At 36.5% G+C, this 14,636-nt stretch overlaps 1 protein-coding gene across 2 annotated transcripts; it reads left to right on the top strand.

The window, feature by feature from the left end:
- Positions 1-4,559: 4,559 nt before the first annotated feature.
- LOC120269519 (prosaposin-like) lies at positions 4,560-14,128 on the top strand. Of its 2 annotated transcripts, XM_039276858.1 has the most exons (6): positions 4,560-4,689; positions 5,493-5,589; positions 12,393-12,577; positions 12,687-12,881; positions 13,251-13,310; positions 13,737-14,128. In XM_039276858.1, exons 2-6 carry the CDS (start codon positions 5,496-5,498, stop codon positions 13,896-13,898), a joined length of 696 nt encoding a protein of 231 aa, XP_039132792.1. In that variant the 5' UTR covers positions 4,560-4,689; positions 5,493-5,495; the 3' UTR covers positions 13,899-14,128. The 2 variants fall into 2 exon arrangements, with proteins under 2 accessions (XP_039132792.1, XP_039132793.1); XM_039276859.1 differs by lacking the exon at positions 13,251-13,310.
- Positions 14,129-14,636: the final 508 nt, after the last annotated feature.

Genomic DNA, 14,636 nt, shown 5'->3' with positions numbered 1-14,636 from the left:
GGGCCCGACCTTTAGAGGTGGCGTGGTGGACACAGTGTTGATTTGTCGGGATCGGTGGGAGGCGTAGAGCCACGATTGGATTATACATCGGGATCCCGAGTCGCCCACATGGGGACCGATGGGCCAGCGTCGAGATGCGAAGACCTTGGCGGCTCCCTAACCTAGTCGACGGCGGCTAAGTGGGGAGAGTTTTCGGTGTGGAATTGAGAATGAATTTTTTTATATTACTTGTTATTTTTGGGTTGTGATGAGGCGAAGCCCAGTTTGTCGCTCTTAGGGAGGCGAGTCTCTCACAGACAATTTGGATTTTCTTAGAAAATTGATTTGATATTGATTTATGATGAGTTTATGTTTCAAAAAGTTCTTTAAAGGCGTATTTTTGCTAGAATTACATTATTTTTGGAAAAGTTGGAAAAATTATTTGAGAAGTTAATATTTATATACTTTATATACACTGTATTTTAGTATTTGAAATTATTAAGCCACTCTGAGCCAACTGAATGTCTTTGTCAAATTGCGGGAGGCGGGACCCTAGATTGCTCGATCGAGTATAGAGCTAGTCGGGGGTTGAGTCAGGAGCTGCGAGTGGGTCCCTCATTTCTTTCTTTCTTGTTATTGGTGTCACTGACCTTGTAGCGGTTGTACCCGCAAATTAGAGTAATTATATTTATTGTATTTATGTATTTGAACATGTACTTGGTGAAAAATTGTAAATTATGATTTGTAGGTCTGCTTTTGTTTAAAACAAGGTGTCAGTTTCCAGTTAAAAGGGAATTTTAACTGATGGGTGCCACATTTACCTCGGTAGAAGGGGTGGGTGTGACACTTGATCTCTCAACTCCAATGCAAGATGAGTACTATTTAGCTATGCTCCGGTTCTCAACACCAAATTATTATGGATAAATACTTATAAAATTAAAACTTCGTCAATGGATAAGCCATAGTATGCCGAATAGCTCTAAATTCGAAATAAATTATTTATTCATGATTAAATTATTAAACAAATAAGTTAGCATAATATGTATGGATATATATATATATATATATATATAACTGGAACAAATATATATATAACATTGATTTATTAATATTTTTTGCCCCAAAATATAACACAATAAAACAATAATGTATATATATGCAAATATACAGTTTTATGGCGTATATTTGCAAAATTTATCTCATCTATGACATGTTGTAAATGGAGGACTGAATATAGCATTACTGTAGCAAAATAAATAAAAATAATGCTGAAAATAAAAGACACAAAGATATTATATGGAAAAACCCCTAAATAATTAGGGTAAAAACTACGGGCAAGGATAGAAGAATTTATTAAGTGCGGAAATTTCAGGAGTTACAAACTCTTTCTAATAACAAGGAGAAAACTAGTACCCTCTCTCACTCTTTTTTTTTTCTCTCTAATTCACTCTCACTTGTTTTGAAAAAGTGGATAAACCACATGCATTGATAGAGAAAACCAAAAAGAGTACAACAACCCTTCCACTAGATGTGGAAATAAAAAGATAAAAGAAAAGAGGAACAACAGGTCTCCTCCTAACCCAAGTCACATACAACGACTACTCCCGACTAACATCCTGGGCCACCTCTATCGTGAGATCCTCCTCCACCTCCTCAAGGCGAGGGCCAAAGAACTCTAAGCTGCGCCTGATATAGGAAATAGAATCATCTAGCTTCACTCTCAGACCCTCAGGAGTTGCAGAGAACCAAGATAAAATCATATGATCAGTCTTCACCATAACAGAGTGTGGGTTCACACATTTATCAGAGAATATATAATCATTTCTGGTAAGCCAAATAGACCACACAAAAGCTTTAACTGCCCCATCCCCAACCACCCGGACCGCTGGGTGTAAAGCAGACATGCAGGAGCCCCACAAAAGAGACATAGAAGGGGAGCGCCCAGATGGCAAGAGTCCTTTTGAGGGTGCTTCCACACCTCCCGTGAGGCCGACATCAAAGGAAGAGATGATCTCATCGACTCAACAAGCAGTGACATGAGAGCTGAATTGTTTGTCAAGAGCCTATTACAGCGGCGCTTAGCCAGATTTTCCAGGGAAATAATCTTATTCTTCCAAGCTAACCAGTTAAAAATGTTGACCTTCCTCGGGCAAGGACCTTTCCAAAAGGAGTTAGCAAGCGGACAACGTAAGCCTCCCTCATTCAGAAGATAATAAAAAGGTTTACTGAGAAAAAAACTACGTTCGCGATCGAAACTCAAGCCTTTAAGTCCTTATCGCTACCATCGATCCCAAAACACGACCCTATCCGAGAGTCTGCGAGATAGCGGTTCGATTGCGAGCCCACGGTCTCGTAAATAAAGACGCCAGACTCTCGACAATCCCATTAGGATTACGAGACATTTAAAAAGCTTCTAGCCAGATATACATAGGCGCGAGACCGTTGAACCATCTATCCATCCAAAAAAGAGATTCAGCCCCAGTTCTGACTTGGAATGAGACACATCCTCTAAAAATCGGGAGACAATAGGAGACCCCAGACCAGAAAAAAGAGACTCTACCTTTCGGGCGTCGAAACAAATCCCAGTTGGTATCGTTGTAATTGAATCTCAAAATCTTTACCCCTCCCCAACTCGAATCAGAGAGAAGTTTCCATCTCCATTTCCCCAGCAATGCAGATTGAAAGAAGATAAGTCCATTATGCCCCAACCACCTTGCTCCTTCGAATGACATATGTTATTCCAAACCACTAGTCTACAACCAGGGTGCTCAATATCAGGTCCACTCCATAAAAAATCTCTTTGAATCCGATCAATATCTTTGATAACCCACGTCGGGAGGTGAGTACAGCGACATCCGATGACGTCGGGATGGCCGATAACACCGGGAGTTGAGTAAGGTGAGCCGACCTCGATAGAGAGGTAAGACAATTTTTTAGGAAGATAGGTGCCCTCTGACTTTTGCGATCAAACTCTACTAGTCCACATTTACGAGGGCCTTTGCTCGAAGCAGGATTACTCAAAAGTAATGCAGGGAGAAGGCCAACCTCACAATTAAAAGTTTTTGTCGTACAGTCGTCGGGAAGTTTGGCTCAAATTGGTAGTGTAAAGGCAAGTTTTGGAGAAATTTGTTTCCAAACCAGAAAGCCCTTTGAAGACCAATAGGATCAGCTTAATCACCCGAAGGTCTTCAGCCCCACCTACCGTCAGAACCAGCAGGTCATCCGCATAGTGCAAATTACAAATACTACCAAACTCCCCCAACGACACCTCAATCAAGACATGAGAATTTAGCGCATTGTCAAACATAGCACACAGCACATCCGATACCAACACCAAGAGCAGCGGCGACAAAGGGTCACCCTGGCGTAATCCTCTTTGATATTGAACATAACCATTAGGAGACCCATTGATTAGGATAGAAGCTTTTGACGAATTGAGAAGCGAGAGAATCCACCCTAAACATTTGGATCTGAACCCCCTAACCTCCAGTAGCTCCAACAAGAAGTCCCAATTAATCGAGTCAAAAGCCTTAGTGAAATCCACTTTGAGGATGTGGCCAGACAGTCTTCTTTTGTGGATACTGAAGATAGCCTCCTTCGCCGCCGCGATATTGTCCAGAATACACCTCCCCTTAAGAAAAACAGATTGTGCATGGTCAACCAAAGAGTCCATAACCGTGCTGAGCCTCGAAGCCAAAATCTTGGAGATGATTTTCAGGGAAGAATTAATTAAACTAGTGGGTTTATAATCCCCCGAGGATGTCGGACTCGAAACCTTAGGGATGAGGGTAATACATGCCCAATTAATTCTTTCTAAATTTGCCTTCCCAAAATAGAAATCCTCGCATAATTGCATAACCTCCTTTTTTACTATCTCCCAGTAAGTTTTAAAGAAGTGAATAGGAAATCCATCCGGCCCAGGTGCTTTGTCACTCCCCAATTCAAAAACCGCCCTTTTGACTTCTTCCAGAGTGAAAGGGCTCTCCAAAAAAGATAAATCTATCGAAGCTTTGTTCTTCAAAAGATTATGTAGGTCCACCTTGAAACGAAAAGATCGTTTTTGGCCAAAAAGAGCCCTAAACCGATTTTCAAAGACTTTACTAATGTCTCTAGCAATTTTAAAAGAGTCTTTACCACTCTCACTTTTCTCTCTAATGAGTTATGTATATAATGAGAGCTTCATCCCCTATTTATAGAGAGGAATGGTGTGCTAAATTAGCCCACAAAATCTCAAAACAATGGCTTTCAAGCTAATGAATTAAGCATATAAGTTGGTGAAGTAATGGTTTTGGTGAGCCATTAGTTTGGGCTATTGGTTTGTTTGGTGAGCTAAATTAGCCCACAAAATCTCAAAACATGACATATGCGTGGCATTTATTTCTCATAAAGAGAAAACAAATAATAATAATAATAATAATAATAATAATAATAAAATTTTTCAGGGGTATATGTGAAAATAATCTCAAATAATAACAAGCTTTTTACAAAGGGTGTTCTTGCAAAAACAACCCCATCTTCTAAGTAATATCTTTTATACTGTTGCTCTTTTGGGTTTTTTTTCAGTCCAAAGCGACCTTATCTTTTTTTAGGCCTTGTCCTGCTCTTCCCCTTCAATTAATTGATTTCCGGAGTTATAAACCCTAGATCTGGGGATAATCGATCAGCAAGCGAAGCCCATCGTGTTGCCATCTTCAATCGAATCAAAGAACGGTATTTTCTCTTCTCCTATTTCATAAATTTCTGTATTCAATCAATGAAATAAATCGGGTTTGTGAATTCCTCTAATTAGGGTTGTTTTTATGCTGCTTGGTTATTATTATTATTATTATTATTATTTTTTTTTTTTTGAAAATAATGATTTGTATGTTTGTAGATTTTGGATGTCGATTTCTTGCTATATGGTAAAGTATTGATATCAATTGGGAATCTTATAATTTGTTTGTGATCTTTTGTAAACAAAAACAAATTGGAGTTAAAGAGTGGATTTTGATGTATTTATCTTATGGTTTTTGTGATTTTTCTTACTGGTTATAAATTCAATGCTTGGATCTTTGGAACTTTTATATTATCCCTTTAAGCGAATATTTTTAATGTTATTGTTTTTTTTTTTAAATATATAATCTAGCAAAGATACATCTGTTCAGGATCCTATAAAACATTGTTGAGTGTGAACTTGGAGATTAGTTTGCCTCCCTAGTTATAATTCTTGATTGAAAGCCATCAAGTTTATACATTTGTGTTGGGTTTGAGAAGCAGAAATTTTGGTTGCCTAATTCATGTATTTAAGTATTATAATCTGAAATTAATTTTTTTTTTCTTGTGAACTTGTGAGAGAGGTTTTTTATTCTTATGATAGGTTTTACTCTCTAAATTATTTAACATATTGTGGCGTATGGATATATTACGTGCTTGTTTCGATCCCACAAGCTTAGAAGTTCATTTTACCTTTTAGCTACATTTGCCACTACAGAGTTTTTTTTTTTTGTGATCGTATTTATGAATTTTGGTACCAGGTGATGGCTCAAAAAATTGGTGTTTTGTTTCTGTTTATATTGGCTGTCAGCTACTTTGATGTTGATGCAAGGGGTTTATTGGCCTCTGATATTACAGGTGAATTCCCACTTCTTCTTAATCTGTTTTTTATCCTTATCTGAATAGTCATTGTTGAAATCCTGTATGATGAGTGCAATTCCTTCTTGGTAATGATTGTCAATTACTTTGCCATCATGCATTCCTAAAAAAGAGAAAAAGTAAATATATAGGTAGTTGAGTGTTTGTCCTTGTTAAGTTTTTAAATCCCTCTTGCTATCGGGGAGAACTTCAAGTCTTTCCTTATTAAAATGAGGACCAATAAATTTCCTTTACCTTAGTTCTAATCCAAAATGGACAGCATTACTTTGTCTGAATAACCTAAGCAAATTATTAGCTTTTAAATCTGTTCAGTTATCAGCTAAATCAAAACTATGTTTGAAGATCTGAAGTGTACTACTGTTATAGTACTGAGAATTCAATCCTATCCAAGGATTTTGAGTTTGATGTCAAGCTTTTGCGGTCTGATGGCAATGTCATTAATTGTCAAGGCATTCAATTTACTGGCATTAGCCTTTGCAGTCTTGTACCATAAACAGTCTGCTAGCTTTCTATTATGAATGAATTCCTTTGTTACAAGAGAAGAGAATGACAATTTAGTATATTTCACATTGATGAATTAGAACCAAACATATATAGGTGGTATTTAGCTCTAAATTTGGTAGCTCTAAAATTGGAAAGATTATAAAGAATAATATCTCTAAGATTATGCCTAAGAATCAACTATTAATATCTCTAAAATTATGCCTAAGAATAAGTAATTTACAGTTATTTACAACACTCCCCCTCAAGTTTGAGCATAGATATCAATCATGCCCAACTTGTTACAGATATAGTCAATCTGAACCCCATTAAAAGCCTAGGTGAAGATATCTCCAAGTTGTTCTCCAGTTTTTACATATTTTGCATAAATCAAATTCTGCTGAATCTTTTCACGAACGAAGTGACAATCGATCTCAATGTGTTTAGTGCGTTCGTGAAACACAGGATTGGTGGCAATATGGAGAGCAGCTTGATTATCACACCATAGTACAGTTGGAACTTATGTTTTAAGGCCCATTTCTTGTAATAACTGATATATCCACATAACTTCACATACAGATTGTGCCATAGCTCTATATTCAGACTGCTGCACTAGAACGAGACACGACATTTTGTTTCTTGCTTTTCCAGGATACCAAGTTTCCCTCAACAAACACACAATACCCTAAAGTGGAACGCCAGTCTATCTTTGAACCCACCCAACCTGTGTTAGAAAAGACACTCAATGTTTCCATGTCCATGATTGCTGTATAATATGCCACGTCCAGGAGCCCCTTTCAAGTAACACAAAATCTGCTCCAATGCTGCCCAATGATGAACTGTTGGAGAAGACATAAATTGACTCACTACACTAACAGAGTAGGCAAGATCTGGACGAGTCACTGTAAGATAGTTCAATTTCCTAATCAACCTTCTATACTTCTCGGCATCTTCAAACAAATCACCATCCTTTGTCAATTGAGAATTAGGAGGCATTGAAGTGTTGCATGGTTTGGCTCCCAACTTTCCTGTGTCAGTCAATAAATCCAAGACATACTTTCTTTGGGATAAGAAAATACCTTTCTTACTTCGCATTACTTCAACCCCCAAGAAATATTTCAATGCTCCTAGATCTTTGGTGTGGAATTGAGTGTAAGAAAGGATTTTAAAGCTGAAATTTCCATAGAATCACTTCCAATAATGACCATATCATCAATATAGACCACAAGAAGAATGATACTTGAGTCAGATTTAGAATAAAAAACTGAGTGATCTGACTTAGTCTTTGTCATTCCAAAACTTTCAAGAGCTTGACTAAATTTCCCAAACCAAGCACGTGGGCTTTGTTTCAATCCATACAAGGATTTCCGAAGATGACACACCCTGCCAAACTCTCCCTGAGTAACAAAACCAGGTGGTTGCTCCATATACACTTCTTCATTGACGTCACCATGTAAGAAGGCATTTTTTATGTCTAACTAATGTAGAGGCCAATCATATGTTGCTGCCAGAGAAATAAACTAGCGAACAGAAGTTAACTTTGCCACAGGAGAAAAAAAATCCAATTAATCCACACCATAAGTCTGAGTATATCCTTTAGCCACAAGACGAGCCTTGAGGTGAGCAACAGAACCATCAGGATTTACTTTGACGATGAACACCCATTTACATCCAATATCCTTATTTCCTGTAGGTAAATCCACTAAATTCCAAGTATCATTAGTTTCTAATGCATTCATCTATTCTATCATAGCAGTACGCCAACCAGGGTGGGATAAGGCTTTAGAGATAGTTTTGGGAATAGGAGTAGCTTCGAGAGATGCAACAAAAGAACAAGAAGATGAAGACAAATGATTATAAGAAACAAAAGATAAATGGGATAAGTGCACTGTCCTTTACCTTTACGAACTGCAATAGGAAAATCAAGATCACTGATCGTAGGTTTCAATGGCGTTGAAGTTATTTGCATAGGACATGGAGGAGGTCTTTCCCGCCTTGAATACACATGCCAAATAAGGGTTTTGGTGGAGATGGAGGAAGGTCACTTATTCGAGTTGACAGTATAAAGGAGCAAGTCATCATCCTCCACAGGACCAGAAGACGTGGAAAGCAAGGAGAAGAATGGAACATGTTCTTGAAAAGTAACATCAACTGACACAAGATACCGATTAAGGGTAGGAGAATAACAATGATAACATTTATGTAACCGAGAATATCCAAGAAAAACACATTTCAAAGATTTTGGGTCCAATTTAGTGAGACGAGGTCAGACATCACGCACAAAACAAGTACTATCAAAAACTCGAGGTTCAACAGGAAACTCAGATTTAGTGGGAAATAAGATATGATAAGGACTCTCACCATTAAGAATAGAGGAAGGCATGCGATTAATCAAGAAACAGGCTGTGAAAATAGCATCTACCCAAAACTGTTTAGGTATTTGCATTTGGAAGAGGAGTGCTCTCGCAGTTTCAAGGAGATGCCTATTTTTCCGTTCAGCTACTCCATTTTGAGATGGGGTATCAACACAAGATGATTGCAACACAAGATGATTGGTGAAGAATGCCATTTTGGACCATGTAAGTCTAAAAAGAATTTGAAAAATATTGAATTGTGTTTTTATTTCCGCACAAAAGGCACTGAAATGAGTAAATAACTCAGAACGATTTTTCATAAAAAAAAGATAAGTAACTTGAGAAAATTCATCAACAAAAGTAACAAAATAATTTAAAACTTGGTTTGGACAAAACAGGACACGGACCCCAAAAATCTGAATGAACCAACTCAAAAGGAGAATTGTTGGCTCTTTTATTGACTCGAGGAAGAGAACTCAAATGATGATGTTTAGCAAAATGACACGACTCACAGTCTAAAGAAGACAAAGCATGAAACTGAGGACATTTTTCTTTCAACATCGGTAAGGATGGATGACCAAAACGACAATGAGCTTTAAAGGGAGTGAGGACATATGAACAAGCAATGGATCTTGTCAGTTTTGTATCCAGAATGTAGGCCTCGATTCATGTCTCTTACCAATAATTTTCTTCGTCAAAAGATTTTGAAAGATGTAATTAGGAAAGAATGAGACAAAGCAGTTCAAGGCACGAGTAATTTTGCTAACAGACATGAGATTAAAAGAAATTTCAGGTAGATTAAGAACAGATGACAATGATAATGAAGGAGTTAGATCATAAGTGCCGGTACTAAGAACACAAGAGCTAGATCCATCTGCCAAAGTGACGTTAGATGGAGATGTGTAAGGTTCAAAATTGGATAGGAGTGTGGGATTACCTGTCATATGATCTATGGCACCAGTGTCAATGACCCATTTGGTCAAAGAAGAGATAAGACATGTACTTGGATTACCTAACTCAACGATTGCGAAGATAGATTGAGATGAAGACTTTAGAATTTTCTTGATACTGAAGGAATTTTGCATATTCGTCTGCAAAGATTGCACATGTGCTATCAGAGGAACTTTGGGAAGGTATTAGTGGCTGCAACATGAGCTAAGTGAAATTTCTGATTCTGCGACTTATGTTGTAATTTTCTACAATGTCGCTTTGTATGTCCTATCTCATGACAGTAATAGCAAACAATTCCCCCTGAGTCCAGATCCCTGCCTTGAGTGCTTCCACTTCTGTTATTGTTCTTGGCATAAGCTTGTCCTTATTTTTGATCCACGACTAACAAGTGCACTATTAGTGTGAATGACAGAAGTGATAGATGGGTTATTATCAACCCGCAGTATCCTAGTAAAAGCATCATGTAAGGAGGGAATTTCTGCACTAGATAAAATCTGGGACTTAGCAAACTCAAATTTAGAGTCAAGTCCGGCTAAAAAACTCATGGTAGCCATCTTTTCCCGTTGAGCCTGCTGAACTTTCACATCAGGGTTAAAGGGCAGCAAGACATTTAGTTCCTCATATATTTTCTTGAAGTGCATGAAATATGCCATTAATGATTTCTCTTATTGTTCAACCCTATAAAATTCCTTACAAACATCATATATGCGTGAGATATTCTCTTTACTAGAATACAAAAACTCTAAATACTCCATTAAAGACTTAACAGATTCACAATGACTAATAAGTGAAAATACCTCACTTTCAATGGAGTTTCTGATTTGCAAAATCAACAAAGCATCATCCTGCAACCAAATTATCTTTTTGTCATCATCAATTGGTGGATCTTTTGTCAAATGATCATCCTTGGAGATACTCCTTAAATAAATTTTGATGCTATTATTCCATTCCAAATAATTAGAGCCATTTAACTTCTGATCTATAACTTGGGACAACACAAGGATAACATCTATTACCACCACATTCTTTGACTCTTCACCCATATTGGCACAACATAAACCAAGTAGATCAGCCCCACCCACTACAAACGTGACACCAACAACCACAAAAAAAATCTTCACTGCAAGCAAGGCCAAGAATGCCGCTCAGCAAGCAACTCCCTCAAAACTAAGAAAACAGATCAGAAAAGATCTGAAACAAAGAAGAAGATGCCAGGACGCCAACTGTCTCCAGAAGTTGACACACGCGCAGATAAGGACCGGTCAGTTGAAACCCATACCAAAAACAAAAACAAGAACCCTAAAGCTCTGGTACCATGTTATAAGAGAAGAGAATGACAATGTATATTTCACATTGATGAACTAGAACCAAACATATATAGGTGGCATTTAGCTCTAAACTTGGTAGCTCTAAAATTGGAAAGATTGCAAAGAATAATATCTCTAAGATTATGCCTAAGAATCAGCTATTAATATCTCTAAGATTATGCCTAAGAATAAGTAATTTATAGTTATTTACAACAACCTTTGTGCCAAACTTATATGATACTAGCTAACAATAGTAAGCAATTGAAAGATCTTTATGAGTTGTTCGAGCCTTTTGCATAATAGATCTGAAAAAAAGAAAAGTAGAGAGATTTTGATAATGATGCATTAACTTTGAGGTGTGCGGTTATACATTGGTGTGTTGGTCATGTTTGTATTTGTATGGCATCTCATGATGTAAGTAAATGATAAATTGGAATATGTCCTCAAATATCTGATTTGGAGTTGTGTAGCTTTTGGGTGTATCTTACAACATTTTCTGATAATATATATATTTATTGTCGTGTCCTCCTGTACCCTTGTCCTCAATTTTTAGAAATTACCATATCGGCATGTTCGTACTGTGTCGTGTCGTATCGTTGTATCTGTGTCTGTGTTTCATAGGTTGTTTGATATCTCATGATGTAAGTAAATGACAAATAGGAATATGTCCTCAAATATCTGGTGTGGAGTTGTGTAGCTTTGGGTGTATCTTACAATATCTCCTCACAAACACAAAAAGCTTTGGGTCTATTGGTACACGGGTCGCCGATAGAGCTCTCACCGAGTGGTGAGAGTTCGATTCTCGGCTGAGGGCACATTTCTGGGAGTTGTGAATAGTGGTTGTGTATGGGTGGTTCCAGCGCCCACGTGAGCGCGGCCCCATCCCCATTTATTCCACCGAGGCTTGTGCACGTTCCTGGGTCTTTAGTGGGTTCGCCCCGCTCCTCTTTCCCAAAAAATAAAAAAAAGCTTTTTGTTGAATATGCTTATTCACATGGCAAGCTGACCACTATACTCTAGGTATTTCACAAGTGAGACAATACTCAGCTAGTAAATAGCATTTACATGTGCTGGAGTTAATTTTTGGATACTTGTAGGGTTTAGGCTTCTATATGCTAACACCATTGAAACAAAATGCCACTTGTTGAAATACTTATATATAGTGAATGGTGTTAAGGTGACTTTGGTTAGAATTGGCTGCATAAAATTTGCCTTTTAAAGTCCAACACTTTGAATTCTTACCTTTGTGATGATTGTTCTTGCATATTCTTTTTCCTTCAAACTTTATAATATGAAGGGGCATTTGCAAAATGATCTGGAAAAAAGTTTAAAATAGTGTGTATATCTCTGTAAATAATGTTTGTGTATATACCCCTAGAAATGTGTGTTCTCATTTGCATGTGCCTTTTTAAGAAATTCAAAACTAATAGGCTCAATTTTGGTGTTTCTCTCTTTAACTATAATTTAGTTGCCATGTAGGCATCTTTCATAAGAGTTATTGTAGACAAGGGTATATATACAAAAACCTGAAGTTTGTTGAGATATACACATGATTGTATTATTTACAAAGTTATACACACCATATCTACTTTTTATGGGGTATATAAGCAAATTTTCCTAATAATAGCAATTCTCACTCATCCTAATCGAGTGTCTGTCTGACGAAGTTTTTTTATTACTACTATGATAGAGTATAATATCCATGGAAGTGAAAATAAGCTCTCTGAGGCTGTTGGAAATCATTATCAGTTATGCACATTATGTGAAGAGTTTACAGCAGAGGCTACCATTTTTCTTGCCGAAAACAAGACCCAGACAGAGATAATTGCCTATTTTCAGAAGGCATGTTCCAGACTGCCATCCCTTGAGCAGCAGGTACACCTGATTACTTATAAAACTTAAATTGCTCAAAATTGAACTTTCCATGCTCATATGCTTAGTACTGATTCATGTGACATTATGATATTGAAACTTTTGTTCTCAGTGCATTATATTGGTGGACTTCTATGGATCTCTTTTCTTTCATGAGATCTCCATAATACGCCCTGCAGTGTTCTGCCAAAAGGTTGATCTGTGTGAGAAACAATCTGTTGTTCTATCCAAGAGCAATAATACCTGCAATCTTTGTCGTCAAGTTGTTGATGAGGTGCTCAGCAGACTAAAAGATCCAGACACACAGGTATTAAATACTATCTTCCCAATTTTGTCGTTTCTTGTCGGATTGTTTACGACATTTGAATTTTTTCATGCATGCAATTGTTAACAATAACTATCAAAGAATATGTTTGAAGTAAGATTCACACACCTTTGCTTTTAAATATGTTTGACGCCCACATTGATTTTGGAAGCTGTTTCCGACTTTACTAAAATATGTTTCAAGGCTTATAGTCTATTAGAAGAAAAATTTGTCAAAACTTTCATGGTTGTTGGAAAGTATTCCATCATGTTCTCTCACCAAATTGTTGATTTCAACATATTAGACCTTTATTATTATTTATGCTGTTTTGATACTGAAGACTCAAATCTCTTTTATCTGAAATCAACCCAGTTTGAGATCATCCATTTTCTTCTCAAAGAATGCAACAAGGTAGAGAATCATGTGCAAGAGGTAACCACAGCTACTTTAAATCAAGCTTAACTTTCTTCAGCCCAAACTTCATTGAAAAATTATGGTATAATACCCTATTTGGTCCCTTTACTTTTTTTTTTTCTTCTTTTTTAGTCCCTATACTCAGAAATGCTCCTGACTAGTTCCTCTACTTTTGAAAATGTGCCCACTTAGAGAGAAATGTTCCCAACTAGTCATTCTACTTTTGAATATGGGCCCACATAGTCCCTCCACTTAGTCCCATTTTCAAAAGTAGAGGGAGAGCATTTCTCCCTAAGTGTGCATATTTTCAAAAGTAGAATGACTAGTCGGGAGTATTTCTGAGTAGAGGGACTAAAAGGGAAGAGAGAGAAAAGTATAAGGATCAATTCGGATATTATTCCAAAAATTATCGTTGTTATCTCATGCAATGAACTCTATGAACAGTGCAAAAGGATCGTCCTGCAGTACGGTCCATTAATACTAGTAAACGGCGAGAAATTCCTCGAGACAAATGACATTTGTTCTACCATTCATGCTTGCGAACCGAGCAAGGTTGAAGCTGTTGGATCGACACAAGGCGCCGAAACTCTGTTGGCTGATGCTTGAAGCAATGGAAGTCGAGAAATTTGGTGGGGATTGAATGTGGAGGTTGAAGGAGTTGCTTGTAAGAATGTCATTGCTGCAAAATAACATCTTTTACCACTTTGTTCTTTTGTTTATAAATTTATATTTCTTATTAGTTATCATGTAAATTTAAGTTCTGGTCTTCTTGTTGAATTGGGATTTCAAAGTTCATGCTTGGAAAAATTGGAAAAAATATATCTAGAGTTTAAGAATCCTTCAAAGTCTGATATGATGATGTAGGAGTGGAAATGGTAAAATAAAAAAAAATGTTTTTTTTTCTTTTTTCATGTTTACCCCTGTAAAAATGTATAATTCCATGTATAATTTTGCGTGATTAAATTTATTTATTTAAATACATATGTTTAATAATTAATAAAAAATCATTAATAATATATGGTTTTGCCGTTTTGATATAAAATATTTATTTATCAATTTTTAATTAGATAAAATCATTGAAACAATTTAAAACAATCAACCTTCACTTCGTTATCTACTTTTTTTAAAGAATAAAAAAAAAATTAAAGTTTCGGGAAACGACAAAAACCAATACTAGATAATCTATATTTAATTTTAATGGATAATACAAAGTTTCAGACTTTCACTTATTATTACATTGAAAAAATTATTTTTTTATTTTAGTGACGGACATCAAAACATAAATATAATAAATAATAATAATTTTTTAAAAAAAATGTGGATAAGATAAAACACTGGACTATT

The sequence above is a fragment of the Dioscorea cayenensis genome, chromosome 9 (assembly GCF_009730915.1).
Source record: "Dioscorea cayenensis subsp. rotundata cultivar TDr96_F1 chromosome 9, TDr96_F1_v2_PseudoChromosome.rev07_lg8_w22 25.fasta, whole genome shotgun sequence".
NCBI lineage: Eukaryota > Viridiplantae > Streptophyta > Magnoliopsida > Dioscoreales > Dioscoreaceae > Dioscorea > Dioscorea cayenensis.
Note: the sequence above shows the minus strand (reverse complement) of the source record. Positions and strands in the feature narration are given on the sequence as shown.